Consider the following 24,333-nt stretch of genomic DNA (forward strand, 5'->3'; position numbering starts at 1 on the left):
CATGACGGCGGTGCAAAATGATGACAAGGAGGCATGACTGTACACGTGCCGTGTCACTCAGATAAGCTCCTTAGATAAGGAGGTGGACGCGGTCATTGAGACTTCGATAATGAGGCGGCTCATTAAATCCTTGCTCCTCGCTGAGGTTATGTGCTGGTTTGACGCACAGCCGCACTTGTTGCAGTGAAGTGCCAGCCAACCTCTTGTTCACGAAGTCGGTCGTTGATAGAACGACCAGTTTGTGCAACATAAAAGCGCTTCAAGCTGTCCGGTGTACAGTGCCTTCGGTGCGCTCTGCAACAAAAGCTTACACGTTTCCTGATCCGTGCTTTACTTGCTCTAGCAAATGGTTTGGTCATTTCGCACATGCGCAACACCACCGTCCCGATGAAACAAGAAGCCCAAGTGGAAATTCTTTAGAATTTGCTATTGTATCTTAAGATGCTTCGACACATTCGCAAATTTGTTTTATAAATCCATACCAGCTGGAAATTAAGGTTTATAATTTTCTCAAAATTAGGCACTGGGAGGCACGTGAAGGCCACCTTTCCAAATAAGTTCTGGGGTCAGTGAGATGGTAATTATCGCTGCCAGCCGCGCAGGTAACTAAGATGTAATAATGAACATTTCACTGGCTGTACTAAGCGGGCATGTTTGCATGGAGCAGCATTCGTTGATGTGATTCCTTGATATCGCCGGCAGCAGCAGAAGGGGCAGCTTTGCCTGAACGCAACTGCTGCAGCGTGGTGCTTCACTGTCTTGCATGCGTGATCGTGCTGTCGCAACCGCACATCCAGGAGCATGGATAGTTCTGCCAAGTGGAACCCGCTTACTGCCTTCAGTAGAAACTTAATTATCCAATCTTAGTTAATTGGGACTGCGGTAATTACCTCACATTGTATCCCCCTCGATACGTAACTCATTACGGTGTACCAGTGTGGTGAGATGACAGAAGCTGTACCTGCAAACACAACTTGCTTCGTCGATATCAAGATTCACTTCAACGTGCTCACGCTTAGCCCGAGAAAATCTTGCCGCCAGGCTGACACTGTGTGCTGTTCATGCACCAAATTTTGAGGCTATGAAAAACCTGATGCATGCTTCCTCTGTACGCAAAGACGACACCACGCAGCAAACGTTTAGAATATATGTTTTAATTCGCTATCAAAGTGTGCATCAATGCTCGTTATCTAAACCCATCGCTAGGGCGACTCACACCGACGTCACTGTGTATGAAGCGTTTTGGTGACGTCATACCACATTGGAGTGACGTGCAATGAGCGCTGACAGCCGCACCGGCAAGCCTCGAGAGCAGCCTGGTATGCCTTCCGCTGCTGTACTCTGTGTTGAGTATAGCGTATGGTTTTCAAGCTCGGCGTATTCCGGAAACTCTTGGAAATTTGAGTAGCTAATAACCGCAAAAGGGTAATCGTGCCTATCGGAATATGTGTGACGCTTTCAGATACTTTATTTATCTCATTCGGATTTGATTCGCCGCTTAGTTTGTTCGCCCGGTAAATGGCTCTTTAGCCACGATGGCGCTTATTTGGCACTGCGAATAAGACATACTGCGGTGTCCATAGGATGGAAAGGCGAACACCCTGATCACCAACAACGAGAAGTAGCCACTTGAACTCAAACGAGCCAAGTTTACATGTGCACAGGTTCGGGTGCGTCACACTGCAGCAGCGTGGTGGCAAACTCTGGCCGCTATGGATCGACATTTGAACGACGTCAGAACTGGGAGGGTGGCTGCATTTGCATAGCACGGCGAACTGGGTAATTAGCGGCGACGCGAGCGTGCAGCTGACGCAGGACACTCGCCTGCAGACGCCTGCTGACTTTTCTTGGGCCGGTTGAAACGGGCTGCTCTTTTTTACCCCCGTTCGTGTGATAGGAATTAGCGGCCTTTTAAAACATCGATGCTTGTTTTAAAACAACGCAGCTCCTTGTTTAACTGCGACCGCTTAAATATACCCGAGCGTTCTTTCATTGAGCAGCGCACGAGCGAATACGGCCGCTGTTCCTAAGTTCGTGCCCAGCAGCGCAAAGGTTATTTCGAGAGCACGGCTTCTGAATGGCGACAAAGGGCACTGCTGACTGCTGTGAACGATAACGCGGAAACCTAATGCGTAAACTTGAGAAAATTAAGACAGCCCGCACCTTGTTCGGTACCGTCGAAGCTAACCTCTGCTATAGGTGCACACAATCACATTTATACTTTACTTCGTAACTAATGGAATATAAGGTACATTGTAATTAATAGATTACACGTTGCATTGTAGCTCTTGTAAATGTTGATAATAAAGAGGTTACGCTGTTGCCCTTTATTTTATGAAAACGACTGTAACCTCTAAAATGTGTTATGCTTAGGGGTTTCTTCAGCTACTTACAGAGATATTTTTGGGCTACTAGAGAAATCATTGGCGCATTTCAATCATTCTGTAGCGAGAGAGAGAGAGACGTCAAGGTGGCCGACGTGGCCGTGCCGAAATCTCGCCACTTTATTCGAGAGACGACCGACCTTGCGACAGCGGCTGCAAGCGGCCTGACAGCCAGGAGCGTGAGCTCGTTCTACTCCTCGCGCCTCGAGCTCCGAGCATCAGCTGCGCGAGAGGCGCGGCGCGTAAATGGTAAAACGATGATGATGATCGTGAGCGATGATGATGATGCCGCTACAATTCAATCAGTGTTTATTCAATCAACCTAATACAAAAAAATGGCTACAAAAGTATTTGGACCATTAACCTGTGTGGCTAGTTAGTGGTCCAATCTGTTACATGAGTATTTTATTACATGTCAGGAGCAGAGGTGCAGTTAATATAATTATGAATCTATAGCGAAATTCAATGACAGGGTAGCACTTAAGGTATATTTTATCTAATTAAATACACGTGACAATAAATGCTAAATTGCTGCGAATATTTTAAGTACACAAGTAATAAAGAACAACTAAAGACATACATTGTAACAATACAGAAGATAGTGATGCCACAAAATAATTGGCACAATTTGTGCACGAAATTAACTGCGTTGAAGAATGAAAACAGTCGAACTGACATCGGAACTAGAAACAAAAAGAAACAAAGAAAAAAAATATGCCAGGTGAGTCGTCAAAAAGTGTGGACGTGAGCTTAACTTTGGTTACGAACATGAATGATTTACAAAATGCATTTTACGAGTGAATTTAAAGTTGCGGGCAAGTTTAATTTCAAGTGGAATTGTTCCAGATTTTAGCACCAGTGAATTGTGTTAACCGTTCGCCACATACATTCGTATGCAAGTAGGAAGGTTGAAGTTGCCCTTGCCTGCGTGCCCTGTGTTACGGGTCGGTGTAGAAAACTTACTCGCAGGTAGTTGAAAGTTGCTGTTAATGATAGAATTTATCAACAGCGCGGTTTTATAATTTCGCTGAGACGTGAAGGGCAGTATCCGAGTAGATGAAAACAAATCTGAGCTTGGGCAAGAAGAGGACGATGACGTAAGAAATCCTAATCTCAATCGTATGACCGCTGCGGCATACGTGAGGTAAGTAAAGCCCCGTATCTCGCTACAATAACTGAGCTGAGAGTGAAATATAGAGAAGTATAATGATCGAAGCACGTTATATGGAAAGTAACATTTGGCTTAATTTAATGAGCGTGAAGCAAGCGAGAGCGAGCTTTTTGGATATGTAATTGACCTCATCCTTCCAGTTCAGGTTCTCATCTATTAGAACCCCTAAATACTTAAACGCGGAAACGCGCTCAATGGGCGCGTTGTTAATTTCTAAGTTCAGATGAGTATAATGTAGGTTTTTTCTTCAGGAGTGAAATATGACATATTTGGCTATATTTAATGCGTGCTTGTTGCGGGCGAACCATGCGGAAATGTGTGCCGCCGTGATTTCTTCTCACAGAGAGTTACCAGGGAAAAGCGGCAGTGCGGTGTCATCAGCGTACATTATGGTTTTGCGTGAAAGGGCAGACGGTAGGTCGTTTATGTATGGCGAAAACAACACCAAGCACGGTTCCCTGGGCTATTCACGTGGTATTTTTCTAAATCCTGAAGATATACGATCAAACACAACGCATTGTTTTCTATCTGCCAGATAACTAGAAAATAACTCGAGTGTCTTCTCGGTGAAACCATAATAAGATTCTAATTTATTTAGTAGTATGATATGCGAAACAGTATCGAATGTTTTTTTTACATCCACGAAAACGATGACGGCAATTTCGTTATCGTCAAGTACTGAGTTGACGAACTGTGCTAGAGTAAAAACAGCTGTGGTCGTTGACCTATTTGTGATGAAACCATGTTGTTCAGGGCAGATTATGTCGTTTGAGCTTAGAAGGCGGCAGGGACGGGACGTAATTACATTTTCAAAAAGCGTGTTAACAATGCTGAGCACCGAGATGGGACGGTAACTGCTCGGGTTTTCTCGATCCCCGGATTTGTACATTGGTACGACTCCCGCTGTCTTTAGGATGTTTGGGCAAGTTCCATTTTATGGGCGGTTATTCATGACGCGGCTCCGAAAGAAGGTCTACATTTTCCTTCAGTACTTTTCTAGTAATGCCTTCATGACGGCTTTATTGCATTTAGGATTTTTTACCTCAGTGGTTACGCTTGCACGCTGAAAGTCTTCATCAAATATTTTGTTTTGACAAGAATGTAGAGCATCTGCTTGAGCAGGAAAGTTGTTACCAACATTGGTAAAAAAATTATGGAAGCTTTCAGCGGTGTTTGTTGTAGGATTATCGGAAGCAATGTGCCTTTTCACGCCTATTCCCGTAACTTCACGCACTAGCTTCCATACCCTGCTTGATGTCGCCGCTCTGTTGGACTATTGCGACACTGCTTCTTGGCTTTCCTCAGCATCCCGACTGATTTGTTCCTGAAGTGTTTAAACGGATTTTCATAGTATTCATTTCTTTTCTTTTGTTTCCATCTAGTGAAGTATGTATCTTTTTTCGTTATAACATTCAGAATATCACGCGTCACCCAAGGACATATTGGTTCCTTGTGTCGACGGCCTGTGTATTCTTGGGTTGATTGACTAATTGCATCCATTATATGGCAAATAAAGTTTTCTCATTCAGTGTGAACATTACTGTGGAACAAGGCTTCAAAATCCGTACACTCAAGTAATTTTCGCACTACAGCGTAGCTTCTAACTCGCATTAGGAATTTCGCATTAGGAAGATGAGTGAGCGGCTCCTCCTCCATTGCCTTGCATGCTCGTGAATGGTGTTTCGTTCAGGACCATAGCAGTCTTTGCGACTGTTTCTCGTGACAGTGATTGGAGTTTTTTGTGCCTATTGTCGTTGGTTTTTAGGATTCAGAGCGGTGCCTCCATGTGTGGAGTGGCCATACGGGTGAGAGCTTGCCAGTATTCAAGTGTGCTGTATTTTCAAATCAAATTTAGTTGCGTGTTCAGCGCTGAGGAGCGACCGTCTATCTTCTTTTGTGCGTGCGTATTTTGCGCTGTTTTCAAAATGTTCAAGGACTATCACCAAGCAATACGTGTTGTTGGGCTAGTCGGTTCATGGTAACGTAAAAGGCTTAAACTGCGCAAAGAAGACGGGACCGAAAGAGGAACATATACACACACACACAAGCGCAGAACTACCGACTGATTTTATTTTGAGGAAAGCAGGTGAATATACACTTCCTCAGAAAAAAACGAGAACAAGGTACAAGCGCGTTGATACAGGTCGAATTTCCGCAGCAAGGATGCGTGCGCATCACGTGCAGGGCACTGATTTGATGTGTCCGTCTAAGAAGTTAATTTCTTTCCTTGATAGTGATAGCGAGGAAGAGCTTACGCAGCTATCTCCCCGTTTTGAGATAAAATACGCCTTAACGACTTCTCTTTCTGTTCTGGTATGAGCCTTCAGTAAGAATTTCGTCTTATTCAGATGAGGCAAACAGCTCTTGCTATGACACCTTTTACAATGTAATGCGAGATTGCTGCCCGTGCCAGTGCGCAAAGATCTGTTGTGTTCCTGTGCTCCCTCGTTGAAACATCGGCCGGTTTGGCCTATGTATGACGGCCCGCAAGAAAGGGCTATCTCATAAATAGTGTTAGAAACAACAACCGGTGAGCTCAAGTAAGGTGGCAAATTGGGCTAGTTGGAACATACTCAACATGTTCAGCACAAAAAAAGAACACCAAAAGCGCTTGTGTCGTGTCCTTCCTTGTGTTTTCGCGTTCTTTTTTTGCGCTGAACACGTTGAGACAACTGGTGAACTTGACCGGATGGTTGTTCTTGCATGCCCACTCTTGTTTCGTTCCTGTTAGGAGCGGGCACACTTTTCGAAGTTTGCATGGTGCCGAGAAGACGACACAAATTGCATACCGTTCTGCAGGCTTCTTAACCTTGTGGGACAGACAATGTATATACGGCATGACTGAAGGTGGTTTTTGATCTGAGCGCTTCTCTTGCTTATCTGTAGTCTTCAGCTGTTGAAGCAGGCTCTCGGATGTGCTGCAAATCAGGTGTTGCGGATAACCAGCATACAGCAGACGCTCGACCTGTCGATTGAAACTCGAAGACGCTGTATGGACACAGGACTTCTGTAAGGCCGAAAGACAGGTAGACATAATTATGCCACGCTTCACAAGTTTAGAATGGGCGCTCTTGTACGCTAGGAGGCTCTTGTTGCTCCTGGATTATACGTCCAGCAAACGTGGTCATCTTTAAAATGCACATTTATGTCCATGGTTGCCCTTGGTCAATTGGTGAGTAAAGTCAAACCTCTCCCCTCAGAGGAGAAGGCGCTTAAAACGTTAGGGACAACACTGTCAAGGTCATTGTCAGAAGAGTGGTCTAAAATAACTAAAAAGTCGTCTACATAACGAAACACATGTGCAACCGCGTGTTTGGAACGTTCACTTTCAAGACGTCTATCAAAGAAGGCTAAAAAATGTCACGTAACACAGGAGCAACCGAAGAACCAATGGAAATGCCAGATGTTTGTAGCAAATATTGCCCATCACGGTGGGTAGCGGTCGAGCTTAAGTAAAATTGTATCAGTTCTAAAAAATGTTCTGTGCTAAAGGCGGCACTATTCTGAAAATCTACCTCACCAGACTCTCCAACACTTTCTTTGATGGCTTTCAACAGTCCATCGTGCGGTATAGAATAGAACGGGTCTTCGAAGTCCACGGAAAAAGCCGTGGTAGCACGGGGGAGACCTTTTTCCAGTGTCTGGGCAAAGTCTCCGGATCGACGTATGACCAACGGGTCATGTCCCACAATCTTGTTGAGCAGCTGTTTCAGGAAGGAGCTCACCACACTCTGCCAAGTGTCCCTCTCCGAAACAATCCCGCAGAGTGGGCAATCGACCTTGTGGGTCTTCCCTGAGAAAAAAATTTCCAAAAAATCTTGGTCAGCTTTGGAGACCGCCATTGCCACTGATTCTAGGTTCATCTTCTTCAGCCTCTTAACGGCTTCTTTCCTCTGGAGCTTTGGCTGAAAATCTGTCGGTTTGAAGTGCTTGATAACAGCCTTCCTAGCTTTGTCCTCGATGTTTCAACGAGTGAACACAGGAACACAACAGATCTTTGCGCACTGGCACGGGCAGCAATCTCGCATTACATTGTAAAAGGTGTGATAGCGAACAGCTCTCGCTAAGACGAAATTCTTATCGAAGGCTCATTCCCGAACAAAAAGACAAGTCGTTGAGGCGCATTTTATCCTAAACCGGGGAGACAGCAGCGCTCGCTCCCTCGCTATCGCTATCAAGGGAAGAAATTAACTTCTTAGACGGACACATCAAATCACTGCCCTGTACGTGATGCGCATGCATCCTTGTTGCAGTTTTCACCTTTATCAACGCGCTTGTACATTGTTCTCGTTTTTTCTGGGGAAGTATATATTCACCTGCTTTCCTCGAAATAAAAGCATTTGGAAGTTCTGCGCTTGTGTGTGCGTATGTGGTCCTTTTTCCGTGCCGTCTTCTTTGCGCAGTTTAAGCCTTTTACGTTGCTGTCGCCAACCAGTCCAGCCACCATTTCTTCGAGAATTTCGTGTTTTCTTTATCGAGAGCGCTTTCCCGGTCGTCCTGTTTCCACACGAAAGCCTCAAGGTCGTCCCTGAGGAACTGGCATCTCCGCAACCTGTCCGTGGTTGCAGTCACTGGCTGTCCGTCTACTCGCTCGTGTCTGGCCTCGGTTCATGTGTGTGACGAAGCTTGCTTATCATAAAGACGCACCTCTTGCGCGGCATGACCCTGGCCGGAGCCGTACGCAAAGGTTTCGCTGACAATCGTCATCTGCTGCGTTGGTCAGTACTTTGCAGGACGGACATTCTTTTTCGTGTCCGCGTTCATTACTACAATCATTTTGCTCTGCCCGCAGCCTAGTAGTGCTAACCGACCGAAGAATGACCGTCTCCACTGGGCATCGATTTCTCCGTTTTGCTCCCTCTGACGTCCGTCGTGCTGCGGCTGGCAAAGAAACAAATGGCGTCAACATCCCATGCGCCTTGTTAGCTGTCGCCGCTGCATTTGTTTCATTTGCGGCAGTGTTTGTTTCTTCTCGTTGGCGATTAATGGCCGCCGTTTGTGTGTTCCTTCAGCGCACGTTTCGGCCATTAGTAGCTTAGCGGGCTTTCGAGCCTTCTTCCAATTTCTGGCTTTTGCGAAGCCATCTCCTCTTTAGAGCTGCTTGGACTGCGACCTTCTAAGTTTTCCAGCAGCGAGCGCCCGACAAAGGTAAAAATAAAACTGATGTATACTTTATCGCGTGACAAGTTATCGGTAGTGTGTGCACTTACTTCTTCGCAATTAATTTAGTTTCTCTAATTAGTACCGTAATATCTGTGTCATCTTAAGATTCCTGCCGCTATTGAAAATATAATTATGAAGGCTGCGAGCCAATATTTCATTGCCTTTAATTTTGAGAATTTGCGGACACATTTCTTGAAGAAACCTGTGTGCCAGAACCACGGAGAAAGAAAAGCTTAGCTCGCCGTCCGAGCTGCATAGCAAAAAGTCTTGCGGATGTGACGCGCTTCGCAAGGGCTGCTGGGATTCCTTGGTCATGCCACCGTCTCTTGCGCCGTCTGTGTGACCGCCGATATGAGCGTGTTGTGGACAAAGCCGGCCAGGTATAGTTGAGAAATGGCATTTTCATTCACCTTTGTCTTGTGGTCAAAGTTACGTCGGACAGACAGGCAGATGCCTGAATGTGAGATTGCTCGAGCACAATCAGAAAGTGAAAAAAGCCAGTGATGGTTTCTTGGCGGCTCATTGCGCGGAATGCAAATGCGTGCCTTTATTTGGCAGTACAAGTGTGTTGGCATCTCACCCTAAGGATAGCACCAGGGTCATCACTGAGGCGCAGGGGCGTAGCCAGAAATTTTTTTTTTTTTGGGGGGGGGGGGGGGGGGGGGGAGGGCACCTCCTTGATATGAAGTGGGGGTCGGGCATCTGAAGTGAGGATCGAGTGTCATTTTGAGCTCTGTACGCTATAGCAAAAAAAAAAGTTCGGTGGGGGGGGGGGGGGGCACGGGCCCGGTGTGCCCCCGTCTGGCTACGCCACTGTTGAGGCGGCAGCGATTTCTAATGGAAGCTGCATCAGCAAGCCATCCATCGCACTAACAAAAAAGGAACTAGATTACTTAAATTCACCCGCACGTGTAGGTCCTGCGTAGTTTTGCTGCTTTTTATTTAGGGTTCCCCCTTTTGCGTTGACTGATATCTGTGTAATCACATGTGACAGGTATATATATGTGTGTGTTGCTTTAATAAAAACGATAGTTGGAAGTTAGCGCTTGTCCTCGTCGTTTCTTTGTCCGCTGTGCTCGTTTTGCGCTAAAGTTTTAGCATTATGGGATGCCAACTAGCCCGCACCCACACCTTGCTCCTTTATTCAGTCGTTGCGTTTCGCTGATGACGTGAGAGGCCTACAGTTCTTCAGCATGCCGTGCTTAGCGGTTTGTTTCGAAGCCCACGAAGGCTTCTCCGAAAATGCTTGGCGCCGCTCTTCTCCTTTGGCACTGCGCTGTTGCGTCCCTCAGCGCTCCAAGCGGAGAACTACGGCAGCGCATGCGCACCGAAGAGGGACCCAAACTGGCGAGCCCTCACATGTGGCTCCGAGAAATGTGACGTAACGGCCTGTCCTTACCTCTGCTTCCTCCAGGACTAGACTACACATCAGTACATGCATGACAGACATACGATTCAGTAATGACACGGCATGAATGCCCTGATGCATCGCAAAGCCAGGCAGTGCGTTGTGAGCAGCGCCTCACTTGTGCTGCTCGTTACATCGATGCCCAGCGTGCGTTGGATGTGCCAGATTTTAAGAGCGGAGCGGTTAAATGCGCCCCGGTTATCCTCCGGGGAGCGTTCGCAGTTCGAGCGCTTATGGGCCACCAAAAAATAGGACGAGCTCCACTGCTCACCACTGGTCCACTGAAAATCAAGAAGTCCACGGGCGTATGTGTGACAGGGAGGGAAAGCAAGTGAGAGAGAAAGAAAGGGCGAGCAAAAGAAACTAAGGGAGGAGAGGTACCGAGGGAGTGAGGAAGAGGGATACGGGAAGAGTGATATATAGAAAGACGAAAAATGAGAAAGGAATAGAAATGATGAAAGTGAGGAAGAAAGAAGTAGGGAAATGGGGAGACGATGGATGCAGCAGAGAAAATAGATGAATAAATTGAGAAGCAGAGTGAAAAAAGGTGGAGAGAAAGAACGAGGATGAAAGAGAGAGAGATAAATAAAAAAGGAGAAAGAGACAGATAATGAGATAGCTGCATAGAGAAAGAATGAGATAAAGAGGAAGAAACAAAGCGAGAAAGAAAGAGAAAGCAGGAAGACCGAGAGTAAGCAAGATAAACAGAAAAAAGAAAAAGATGGAGTGAAATAGAAAGAACAGAAAGAGATAAGGAAAGACAGAAAGTGAGAAGGAAAAGAGTCAAAGAGAACGAAAAGAGAGAGAAAGAAAGGGAGGAAGGGGAAATGTGTGTGGCCTCGTTTATGCCGCTGCCTAGCAGTGTGACGCCAGCAGCTCGTCTGCCTCACTTTGTGTGCAGTTTTCTGTTGAGCCAGCGTGACGACATCTGCTGGCCGCTGAGCCGGCAAGCTACCTATCGAGTCTGTTTCGTCGCACATTTCCCTTTTCTCATATGTAAAACATCTTTGCGTCGAAACATCATCGTTCTGCTTTTTGGCCGTTTGGGTTTTGGCGGGGCCCTGGATCGCTTAATCGCTAATCAATTGTAATTAGCCTCACCGCCTGGGTGCGCCACATCTTCCATCTCATTTTACGGCCTCTGCTTTTACCCAATGGCCACGTATCCTTCCTCTCTCGCGCTGCACGATTGACTTTCCTTCGAGAATAGGGCAGCGTTTGTCATCGTTATGACATAGCCAGTGGACGTTCACCTTTCGCAATCACTTCGCTCCAAGTTTCTGTGCAGGGCTGTGTCGCGATACGATCCAAGATACTCAGGCAAGAAGTATTTGAGATAGATACAAGATACTACAACAGTGATTGTGTCCGATACGATACATTCCAATTGTATCGTAAGATACTTCGATACATTCGAAAACTTATTATATAAATATATAACGTAGCACTAAACGCCTATGCATAAAAGTGTTGAATTGAAAATTTATTAACGACGACCAATTTTGCTTCATTTGAACGAAAAGTCTGTTAGTATCTCAAAAGTTTTCCACTTCTTGCTCAAGGTATTTAGTTTCATTCCGAAACAACTTAACGGCGTTGCTTTAGCTGCTTAACATGACAGGTTATTACCCAACACACATCGCTGATAGCGATTTTTGCTTGTCGCTTTTGTAATTGAAGGGAGCTACTGCTCTGCTTGCTCAGCAGCTAGACGGTTGCCATCTAATCACAAGAACTTCAATAAGAAGCCTATGCACGATGGTGAAAATGCCGCTGGGGAGTTCTGCTTTGTCCGTAAACGTATTACGATTTGCGCAGTAACGGATCACCGGGCAGGTCTACGTCACCAAGGACATGTGCAGCCCCGAAACGTTTCAGACGTGTTGCACAGTTGCACAAAGCACCGCACGACACCGCCGCTATTCACACTGTTCCTACTTATAGCTCCGACTACCTGGTGATTAGTAACAGTAAAAGAATTTAGGAAAGCCTAAGCAAGGAAAACAGCTATATCTAAGCAACATAGAAAAGCGGTTCCGTATAAAACACACCGAATAAGTATACAAACACCATACAGGTGGTACTTCCAACAGCTAATTCCCAAAATCACGATATGATAATCAGAGACGCTGTAATGAAGCGCTCCGAAAATTTTGACACCTGGGGTTCTAAGACCTAAATATAAGCACTCCAGCGTTTTCCCTCCACCGAAATGCAGGCGCCGTGATCTTCGGGTCAGCAGTCGAGCACCTCAACCACCACGACGGATAACCCTAATAGCTGCGACAATGAAATTCAGTGCCTATGGAAAATAGCGTAAAACGGCTCCTTGGGATGCTCGTGAGATAAACGGAGCATTTAGTGTCAGAATGTTTCTCGAGTGCCTTTGCTAACACATTTAAGATGGCTCATAATAATTTACGTTATTATAATGCAAGCTCAATTTCGCTCTTTCACTTAGTAGTCAGCAGAATTTTTGTTATTGTATACTCCAGGCGCTCCCGTATTATTATATTGTTGCGCATATGGACGAGGACAACGAAGACCATAGTGAACGTGCTCGCCGCCCCGGGTTAGAAAGAGAGAAGAGGACGAGGACGAGGTGAAAATCGCCAACTAGTCGGCCGCTCCTGAGCTCACCCTCACGACGTAATAAACAGCCGCTTTCAACCTTGACGGCCTCCTTTTAGCGTAACAGAGTGGTGGAGGTGCTGGGTACGCTTTGACAACGACGGAACCATCACTGCTGCAACTTCGTCGAAGCCGTCGACTTGCATGTCTCCCACACCATCTGCCGCGACTTCCTTCGACATGTTCGAAGAAGGAGACGCTCCCAGGAGAACACGTACCTTGCGGCCCCCTGCAATACTATCGAGTCCCACCACCCTTCGGAGGAAAAGCGGGAGAAGATGTCGACGCTTGGCTCACCAAGTACAAGCGTGTGAGCAAGTCCAACGGGTGGGATTCAGCCGCTCAACTAACCAACGTGGTGTTCTCCCCGACTGAAACCGCACTCGTCTAGTACGGGAACCACGAAGACGCGCTTACAACGTGGGACCTCAAGTCGTGTTTCGGGGACTCAGTCGCTAATAAGAAGCGCGCTGAGCAAACACTGTCGCAACGGGCGCAGCTGCCAGGTGAGACGTGCACCACATATATCGAAGTAGTGTTAAGGCTGTGCAAGGTGGTCTGCGCTAGTATGTCGGAAGAAGACAAAGTCTGCCATTTGCTAAAAGGAGTCGCTGAGGACGTGTACAATTTTCTAATTGGAAAAGAAAACCTCAGTTCGGTGTCCGACGTGATTCGGCATTGCAGATCTTTTCAACGCTCAAGATGTGTCCGATTACGCCAAAGTTTGGTCGTCTGGCAAACGTTACGACTGCTGCCAGTGTGGACAGGAGTCCTTGCCTCGACCTCACTTCGACCATTCGACAGATTGTCCGCGAGGAACGTTCCCGCCAAGAAGTGTCGCGTTCAACAGCTAACCACCATGAGTTGTACACGCCAAGTGAGGCTATTACGGCGCCCCCTTCGACCTCGTGGCAACCGACGATGAGCGCAGAGACTGTGGAATACAGCCCAGCCACACAGTCAAGGACGGCAACACGATTTCCAGCTTCGCGATATGACCGATGCCCCCTCGACGCCCGACGTATCGTTATGACATACCCGACGAGTCTAGTCGATATACCGAAGAAAATGATGGCGCTCGATTCATTGAAGAGCAACCTAGGTTGCGACCTCTGCCAGGGTGCTACTCCTGCGGTGTTCCGGGTCATATTTCGCGGTTTTACAACCGTCGTGTGGCTCCTCGGTATGACAAACCATCAGAATTTTCACGACCCTCCGCACGGCCTCACGGTGTCCCGCGGCCAGCACACATACCACCTGGCGATAATTATTGGTCAAGTAGCTTCCGCAACCAGTCCACGGCATCTGGCAGGAGTTTGACGCCTCCGCCGCGACCGCGCGGCCATCGTTCTGCCTCACCGCTGCGTCGCAAAGCATCCCCTTCGCCACCGGAAAACTAGCTCGCGCGGCCGATGGGGGTGAGGTCGCTGGAGATGTGCTACCGACAGAAATACCTCCTGTGTGGATGCTTAAAAACAAAGTGCATGTTTTTTTGTTTTTTGTTTTACGACGTGCCTGTGATGGTTCTCGTGCACACAGGGGCGACAATTTCTGTGATGAATGCTTCCTTTAAAGACGTGTAAGGGCGAAAAGTTGTTTTTAAGTGGCACGACACTTCGAAGCTTTGTGGTGTAAGTGGAGAGCCGTTGAGTCCTATTGGTGTGCGCAGCGGTAATGTGCATTGGGAGTCCATATTACCATCACAGAGTTTGCGGTTATTCCTCGATCGACTCACGACGTCATTCTGGGCATGGACTTTCTGCGGGAGTGTGGTGCCACTGTAGACTGCCGCACAGGAAAAGTATTTGTGAGTGGTCGGATGCCGTCAGGACTCGTGGAAACCCCTCTGAATGACGACGAAACTACATTGTGTGTCTGTGGGGACACTCTCATACCTGCGTCATCTACCGTACGTGTGCCCGTTGTCTGTCGTGGCGCCTGTTCCGACAGCTTCGGTGCAAGCGTAGAACCGATGCACATTAACTGTGCGAAGAACGCGTTGGTTCCCCATTGTGTGGTGTCCATCAGTGGCGGACGCACTGGCCTATGGACTGCAAACTGCTCTTCAGAGCACGTGATACTACCGGACGGTTTCTGTGATGAATGCTTCCTTTAAAGCATACCTGCCAGGTCTCCCGGATTTTGAACGTTTCTCCCGGTTGTACGGGTCATAGAGTAATCTCCCGGAAATCCAGTTTTGCCCCGCGCGTCGCTTTGTCTGTCCGCATGAGTAAAGTTGTCTGGCCACGTAGTAGGAAGGATTCTTCTTCTTCTTTTTAACGATGGTAGAAAGGTTCAACCAGAGTCCTTCAATGCTTTTCTGGTCACGAAACTCCGCCCGCAGTTTCATACAGGGACAGAGGCGGCCGCTTGGGTCGCCGCGGTCAACGCGGGGGCATTCGTGCGCGCGCGCTGCGCTCGGCTGAATTATGGCTGAATGCTGTGCCGGTTGGAGGCAGTGGTTTAACGGTGCATCCCCCCCCCCCCCCAAACCACAATATTTCAACTACCATTCATACTTCACCTGACATAGGATGTGTTAGTCGCACACGCGTGTAAAAAACTTACTTTCGCGTCTTTTCTTTTTTTTAATATCAAGGCTGCGAAGCATGCAGTCGTGCCGACGCGGCAATATTAGCTGTATATGTTGTTCCAGCGAGGTTCCTTGCCTCAGGCAGTGGAGCACGGGATATTTACCTAGACTTGTCATACTGCACAAGACTTACAAACCCACCAACTCGCAAAATGAAGTTTCGTAGCGGGAGTTGCGCCAGCGCCGATCGCGCTATTTACAATCAGGTCGTCTACGCCGCGGGAGTTTAACACAGCCGCATTACAAAAAAGAAAAGCTGTACATTCCTGTGTTTACAGTTTATAAAAGCTAACTTCTCTCCGCTGCACCCTACCTCACAGAGCTTCGGCAACACTTGAAATCGGGAGTTACGAAGCTTTCGCACGGTATAATGTCCGTGTGCCGCGTGAACACCAGCTGATCTCTAGGACCTAACCTAGCCTTAACTCCGAGTTCGTAACCCTGTTTTGTTCATTTTCTACGAGTAACTTTGACAATTTCATGTTACGTGGACAGTGCACAAGCGAAATTGTGTCGCACTTTACATTGTCCAGCGTCGCAAAGGCACTCGGGTATCTCCAATCTTCGCGCTCGTGGCACTTTCACAAATCACAACGTGCGTTACTTTGACTGCTTATATGGACTACGTCTGCACCACGTCATGCAACGATTTTCTTAATGAAGACTGCACAGGGGAGCCTTGATTAACTGAAACGAAACCGCGTTTCACTAAACTAGAGAAAATGAGCACATGTGTTCACAAGCAGAGCTCTGTCGTGCTTTCGAATTATTAAGAACGTGGAAAACGTAACACGGGGCAAAATACCCAAACATGTCAAGCTGAGGAAACACTAACGCCCTTTGCGTCCATACTTCGCTATAATTGCTTATTTCACTGCGCGTGTTTGAGAACATCCCACTGTCGAGCCACTAATTTACAGTAAACAAAGAAAGAATGGTACGATTGGAAGAGAAAGACAGATAAACTGTTATTGGAAAAATAGCTCAGAAAGCAGAAAGCTACGAGCGACAGTTTCCTAGCGTGGGGAAACTCTCTGCACGACCAATACATAGAGGGAGCAAGCTAATGCAAAAAACAAGGAAAACTCTGAAGTACAATATAAAAATTAAAAAAAAATAGTTTAGTTGACATTCAGTCAATAAAAATTGGAAAAAACGCTTTTTTTAACAACGGCAAACAAGGAAACAATGCATTATATTTAATAAGGTGGAAAGAACCTAAACAACTATTCTAAAAAGACAGGGCGTGCAAACATGGACGCAAGAAAGAAGTCACGACACCACACACGCCTGGTATCGTTACTTCTTCCTTGTGTCCGTGTTTGCACGCCGTGTCTTTTTAGAATGAATACTTACCAACTAGCTCGGCTCTCTGTTATTCTAAGAAACTAGCAAGCTGCGAAAGAAACAGCGCCGGCCCGAAACTTTGCCTTCTCGCGTCGCAAAGACACATTTTCTCCATTCCCCATGAAGTCGTCCGTTCGAATAACGTCGATGGCGTCAAAATGTTTCTCGCACATTCTAAGCTGTTCAACATCGAAGGTAAATCCGGCAGCTTCCTGTCGCGGTTCTATTCATCCCTCTCATCGCCGTCCATCGGCAAACTAAACAACGACACCTTTCCGCTCGTACCTCTGTAGCCGGAGCGACAACCCGGTACACAGCAAGTCTTCGGTATCGTCGCTCACGTACACTATCCATGTCCTCGCACACATTTCTCACACCTGTCAGTCACACAAATTAAGAAACAACGAGGAAAACTGAACGACGATGCCGCCGGATTCCTCGGGCCCCCAGCTCTCCCTATATAGCAAAGCTCTCCTCAATGCCCCCTGCGCGCTCCTAGCGCCGCCGCGCGGCCGCGGCGGCGACATAGCAAGCTCACCCCATAGCGTTACGGAGGAGTTTCGTGACCAGAAAAGCATTGAAGGACTCTGGTTCAACTCAGTTTCATTGCGCATGAAGTAGCTGGGTGTGTCCAGATAAGATCGAACACGAGGTCCCGGTCACCATTCCCGATTGTGATGAAATTTACTGTAGGCCTAGGCATTACACCCAGAACAATGGTTTCGCAGTTAGTCTTGCGAAAAAAAAATTTTGTTCGCCTGAAAAAAAATATACAAATTTTAGCCGCAAAAAACGCTTTTCCGCCAATTTCGCGATTTCTGAAGTTTGAGCGCACCTAAGGAAAAAACGGTGCACTCCTTCGTCACAATATTTATTCCCCTTAAAGAACAAGTGAAATACAATCTTATTAGTCTATTATTTCCCTTGTTTGTCGAAGCACTTCTGAAGAAGAAAATCACAAACTTGGCAAATCGCACAACATACCTCTATTTCAGGAATTTATTGCTGCAAGCAAGTTAAAGTGAGGATAATGAAAATCTGTACATATTAACATTGATACTTTCACTCTCGTTTAAAATAATTTTCGTGCTTTTATCGCGCTCCGTTTTACTTGATAATTGGGCTGAAACGTAAGTGATTTACCAAAAACGCCGAACTTTGAAAATGATTTTCTCAAAAAGGCCATTTTTAATTTTTTTTTTAAAATCCCTCTGATTGAAGTCAAGGACGTCGTCTACCATTGTGCAGAAAAAAACGTTGCATTATTTTTGTTGCTAACAAGTTATAGTGCGTCAAATGTGACCATGCCAGCCTAGCGGCCGCGTCGTTCGTTATCGGCCGAAACTCGGATATAAGTTGCTAAAAATACTTGTACGTGTCATAATCACAAATCAGCAGCTCCACACCAACAAATGCGTAGCCCGGTGTCATGGTTCAGCAAGCTTTGTCTTGGCATAAGCCGCTTGACAAACCCCAGCAGCGGCCGCTCGATGCTGCGGGCACTCACGTTACATGAGTGCCGCTTCGACTGCGGATGAGCTCTGCTTGCGCGCCAAACTAAAATACGCACTCCCAGCGCACTCAAAGGCACTGGGAAGCGCTGGAATTGCTTTTAAAGACGATAGTCTTTCTTGAGGAACTTAAACGCAGAAATTTTGGTCTGTCTGTCTGTCTGTCTGTCTGTCACTGAATTCAGCCGCCCGGCGAAAGTTTAACCACTCAACGAACGCCCAGGCATCTTGAACTGGTGGGTAGGTTCATACTTGCGTACATTGTCGATCAAAAAGCAAACTTTACGCATTACTGAGGCACAATATCACTAGGTAATTATTAGGTAGTGTGTTCGTTTAATAGAAAATACATAGGTACGTAATTCTAAAGACCCTAGTTTCTTAAGCTGCGCTGAAAATGCGACTGCGAGGAAAATGCGGCGCTATGCACGCCGACGAAAGGCCTCTGCCACGGAGGAAGGAAAGGACTTGCCTTCCTCCGTGCCCTCTGCACAAGGTCATTGTTGTGTTTCGGTTTTGGTTCAGTATTGCACTGTACAAATGCCAGGGGACGCCGCTCTGGCATTCCTGTGTTACCCAGGCGACGTGTAAATAAAAGAGTGTGTGGAGTATACTCGTTGATTGCGGACGTTTCTTCTGCTACGGCGCTTCGCGCCAAACCGCGTGTTCGGGCTGGCCGGCGTCCCCGCCGGTCGCGTTGGTCACCGCCGGTCTTCGCTTGCTGCTGCGCCGGGACTACCAGCCCGCAACACAGCACTCATGTTTCCCGACGTATTGCCAGATGGCGTCCATATCTCACGCAGCGCCTCCTCTCTCGTCTTTAGACGACATTTGCAGTGAAGCACGCAGATACGCGGCCAATTTCTTTTTTCTCATTAGTCGTCTCCAGCGCCGCAACTAGCAAATGCAGTGCTGTTTGCTGCATATATGTGCACTTCATGATGAGTGGTCGTCGGTCGTGGTAGGCCGGCACATCGATATAGACCAGGAGCAGCGGTAAAACTGCGTTTTACTCTCTCATACAATAAGAGTATGTGAGCATTCCACTCTTTCAGAGAACCTAAACCCCCTTTCACCCTCTCTTTTCATACAGAGTGAGCAGTGCATTTCACTCCATCCCGTGCTTTGCGAGAGTAACACAACGCTCTGTTTTACTCCTGCGATACCCTCACCACTTTCTAGAGTGTAGGGGAAGGACTCCTCGATCTTTTTCAGTGTTTTTCTTTCGTATCTCCCGTTTTTCACGAACCGAGGTGTAGGCCTAGCCAGGAAACAGTTTTGTCTTTTTCCTTTTGCCTCATCTCGGTGGAATGAGGCATTGTCGTATATGTACACATGCCAAAATAAACAGTATTCATGTTCTTCAGCTTGAGAAAATTCATGACCGGCATGGGCACGTAGAGGATGGAACATGCTGCACCTCTGTACGGTTGGTTGTATTACCCTGAGATCTATATGCAACAGCAGCAGAAAAATATTTCGTGGGTATATTTTGCGGCCGCGAGTCAGCTTAAGGCACGTTACGTAGCACCGATTGTCAGTAGAATAAGTCATAGAATGGTACGCCGAGCAGAATTATGCAGGTAATCGATATCACTTCTGTTATTCGCATCAACTAACGGCTCGTCCCAGAAATGGACGCCATGGGTTACTGAATGAGCTAGTCTGTTCTGAGACTAGCCCAGCAAGTAGTGCTGCCAGTGACGGTTCTTCTGCAGCAGGACCTTCTACTAATGCTTCAACGCTGTGCTGATCCTTCCTTTTTGCGTCTGTGTTGTTGGTGGCCTTTTACAGTGGTATTAACTGACTAGCCCGACAGTAAATGGGGTTCAGTGACATTTCTTCTACAGTGGCCCTTGTACTAAAATTTAGCACTCCCCTTGCTTGTCCCTCTTCTCTTTTTCGCCAAGTTTTATGGTGCGTTCGAACAGCATGGAACGATTAACGCTGCAATTAATTTCACTCAAATGCTGTAAACCCTTTGCGCGCCGAGGTGTATTCTCAGGCTGATGGCCCGTTGTTTGCAGGCGCCATCCGGTGCAGGCCGCGAGCTGTCATGGCGGTTGTCTGGCGGCCAGCGCGTCGGCTGGCGCTGGTACGTGGTCGTATGCGCACTCTCCTGGCTGTGCTACGTAAACGCACTCGGCTGTGGATTTGTCTTCGACGACGCATCGGCTATTCGGGACAACCGGGACCTTCGGCCATCGACGCCCATTGGCAGGCTGTTTGCAAATGATTTCTGGGGAACAGCCATCCACAAGGTATGCCTGCCACTTACTTAGCCACTATTGCTCGTTTCAAGATTAACGTTTATCCGACCATATAAGCGATTGCTGAATTCCCGAAAGGAAGTTTCGCATCTCTAGCGCGCCTCTCATTGCTATGTATTCTGGACATTTTAATGACAGCGGAATTGTAGCTGCATCGTGTAACAAACTGCAGTTAGTTGGCAGAGTAGTTGGTGCATGTTTCAAAGAAGGAATGAACAGCGCAAGCGCGGGATGAGGACGCGCGCTGACTGCCAACTATTTCTTGGAGCAAACCAATAAAAGCATCCGGCAGATCCCGCGCACCGTGGGAATCTAGGAGCTCCATATTTCGCATTGTTTGCAGTGATGTGATAGCTCCGCCAGTTAGACTGCGCCAACAGATGAGACCTGCAACGTGCGGCTACATGTTTACGCGATAGCGTTAAAGAGCTCGTTTCGCAGAAATTCCTGTGTCGCCGTTGTTGGCTCTGAGCGATAGATGGTCATGTTGTCCGTGACCGAAAATCGAGAAAGATGCAAATAAAATAAATAAAAATCTTCGGGTTCGAGTGCGAATCGAACGTAGACCGTCTGCTTGGCAAGCAGGTGTTCTACCGCAAAGGCACAATATTTCTCGAAGCTGCTTCTGGAAAAAAAAAAAAGCACTATGCGCCTCTCATGTACTGGAAGCGGCGTCCTTAACGCATGTAATATTGCGCGGCAGACCCTTTGTAGGTTTGCCTATATTTTTGACGTGCTGATATAAAAAGGTGCTGCGGTATATTGACATAAACTGCAACGAAATAGTATAAAACAAATTTCATCAAAATCAAGCGAGTAGTTTACTGGGATAAAGTGGGACTTATATGTCCCACTGACTCATCATGAGTGCACTATCTCACGATTTCATCAACGGGTCGAAAAACAGGTAATTATCAGGCATTTTGATTGGTAGGTTCTTTCCATTTGAAGTAGAGGAAAACTAGCTATCGTAAAAATGTGATCGAAATTCAACGCGATTGTAACACTACTTTCGCCCTTCGAAGTTACGTTTAGCAGAACGATGAATTGGGCTGGTCGGTGGTCGTTTCTTTGTTGCGCTGCAGGTGACGAGACGAGGACGATAGCACGATACAGGGACACATGACAGGTGGTGTTGCGCATGGCCTGTCCTGTGTCCCTGCGTCGTCCTATCGTCTCACCTGCAGCGCAACAAAGAAACCATGAAAGCCCTTCGAAAGCGTGGTAAAATAATTTTCCTCGAGATTACGAAGACACGAGTAAGATTTGAGTGACTTAGCTTTGCGCTAATTGGAACGGGCGATGTGGGAGAAAATTCTTTCTGCGGACGAGAAAGAGGGACGTATGTGTGCCGCTGTCGCGCAAACGGTTAAGGTCCCGCCGTCCGTCCGCATAGCCGATGCTTTCCCAGTCAGGAGGCGCGTCCTTACAAGAAGGAAGGTAGGTTTATTTACACGGTTACAAGTAAGAGAGAAATAACGTCAAAAGTCTTCGGCTTTTATAGCCCCGTGTCTGTCAACACTGAGGCACGCGAAAACCGGTGACAGTATCTTCCGCCAATCCGGAAAGGAGGTAATGAGTCACACAATACATTCGTAGGTTGACAAGTCCAATTGGGAAACGCCAGTGCACCACACAACTCACGCGCCACGACTGGACGACTCCAGTCAGGAACGTTAGAGAGGAGGAAGTCCGGAAAAAGAGAGGGGAGGTGTCGCTGACCTCGGGGAAGATGGAGACAGCTTACTTGAGCACGTGCAAACTTTCATGTCTGCGCTAGGGTAAAAGAATGCAGTGGTTTGATGACAACCCCTCCAGGGTTGCATCTCACGCTGAAACCACCGAGCCAAAAAGGAGTCTCCGAATTCTCCGTCGTTTTGCTGGGAATCCACCCACGGCGACGTGCCCGGCTCGCTCGGCATAGGCCCCCTCCAGGAAGACGCGGCGTTCCGTGCCTCAGTCTAAGCGCTGATACGCAGGGAGACAGCATTCTGGCAGACAGGTGCACGCACTATGGCGTCTGCCACAAGGAATTCCAGGGCGAAACGTAACACCACCCCTCTTGTGCCAAACTCATTTATCAGCGTCGTACTGCGCCGCAGCACCCGAATTTAGCCGCGAGATACGACAGCCGTCGAGCCCCGTGCCCGGAAACGTGGCTGAAACATCGTGTTTTCTGTTTCATCGAAACGGTCATAGTTTCGGTTTCGTCAAGGCTGTGATCGACTATGGAGGTTGGTTCAACAGGCGCTACGCGCCACGGAAGAAAAAAAAAATATAAGAAAAAAAGGACGGAGGTTTCACTAGTGTTTGGACCAAGCGCTGTCTTCCTTTTTTCTTTTTTCATGTATGCTTTCAAGCTCATTACACCAAAGTGTACTTGGTATGAAAAAATAAGATTGTATTGCGCGGATTGGTCTTCTGTGTCCACCATTGCGTAGTACCCGCAATAACAAAACGCCAAAATTATTTTGCAGTTCTGGAGAAGTTTAACCTAGAAAAAAAACTTCCAGGATATAAGCATATTTCTCCAGCCATTGTAATACCTAGCACGACTACGGCCATTGGGAGACGAACTACATAAAACTGAACGAAAAGGACAACACGAACATGTGTACAGCCGCCCATTTTTTCACCTGAACGCGCCAGCGAGCGTTGAGCGCCGAGCCGACTCTAAAAAAAAAAAAAAAAGTCAGAAGAAGGTCACGGCACCGTGATTCTCTTCGGGGTATCCATTCTACCCCTTTTGAAAGGTAGAAGCAGAAAAGGAGAGCTAGCATTTCTGGAGGAGACACTAGAGTCTCGTGAAGCGCGTTTCGATTGGCTTCCGTGATGAAGGCGCCGCCGTATACGCCGTACATATCGCGCGTTTGCTGTTCGACGCCGTTGTGGCGCCAGGGCTTGCCGACGGAGCCGGGCTGGCGCGGTGCCTCCATCTCCTTTCTCAGTGTCCTCGGTCTTTTTTATTGTTTCCAAATACTGTTGGCCGTCATGGCCGTAACAGGGTGGGTACAGTGATTTTAATGATAACACAGAATACAGTAAATAGAACATAGTATAATGATAACAAAAGTGTAGAAATAAATACATATTTTTCAAAAACCAATAAGAAACTGTAGAAAAAAAACATATACACAGACATTGTGACGATGTTACAGTATGCAATATGAAAAAAAAACAAGAAATCTACAGAATTTCGAACGTCATGAGAACTCATGACAATGTACGTAAACACTAGCAATAATCATTTTTGTAATAGATTTTTAATTCGCTCTTCAAAACTTTCAATTCTCATGAATGTCAATACAGACACTGGCAACTCGTTCCACTCTTTTATCTTGCTGAACATATCGTAAGTGGCGCGAAGCTAGGAACATGAAAAAGGTCCGGAGGAAAGAGACAGAAGAGCGCCAAACTACCAACTGTTTATTGCCAGCGCAGGCTGAAAAACAGGTAAACTTCCACACATGCGCAGTGGAGTGGGAGAGTTACCCCAAACATGACATCACGTGAGCAGTTCATTAAAGAAGGACAACTCAGACTGAAAGAGAACAATGGATGTGTCACTGACACAAGCGGACCCTTTACTTCTAATATGATACGCCTCTAGTAATTCCCTTGCTGTCTGATCTCTGCTTTTGCCGATAATCCTAGCTTGCGCAAAACGTGGCACACACGAGCATGACCTGACATGCGCGGGAAGGTGCGCACCATCACTCTTACCTATGCTGTTGGCATGCTCCCTGGGGCGGTCGTTGATACACCGACCCGTTTGACCGATGTAGGTCTTGCCACAGCTCAGGGGAATTTCATATACAACCCCTTCGGCACAACGCCTGAATGGTTTTACGTGCC

At 47.2% G+C, this 24,333-nt stretch overlaps 1 protein-coding gene across 1 annotated transcript in view; it reads left to right on the forward strand.

Annotated features, from left to right (window-relative positions):
• The window catches only part of LOC119382293 (protein O-mannosyl-transferase TMTC3-like), a 368,314-nt gene that overhangs the window by 246,105 nt on the left and 97,876 nt on the right, over positions 1 to 24,333 (forward strand). The window contains exon 3 of the mRNA XM_037649996.2: positions 20,236 to 20,469. Within this exon, the coding sequence (XP_037505924.1) occupies positions 20,236 to 20,469 (234 nt within the window). The remainder of the gene's footprint in view (positions 1 to 20,235; positions 20,470 to 24,333) is intronic.

Source organism: Rhipicephalus sanguineus, chromosome 2, assembly GCF_013339695.2.
Source record: "Rhipicephalus sanguineus isolate Rsan-2018 chromosome 2, BIME_Rsan_1.4, whole genome shotgun sequence".
Lineage (NCBI taxonomy): Eukaryota > Metazoa > Arthropoda > Arachnida > Ixodida > Ixodidae > Rhipicephalus > Rhipicephalus sanguineus.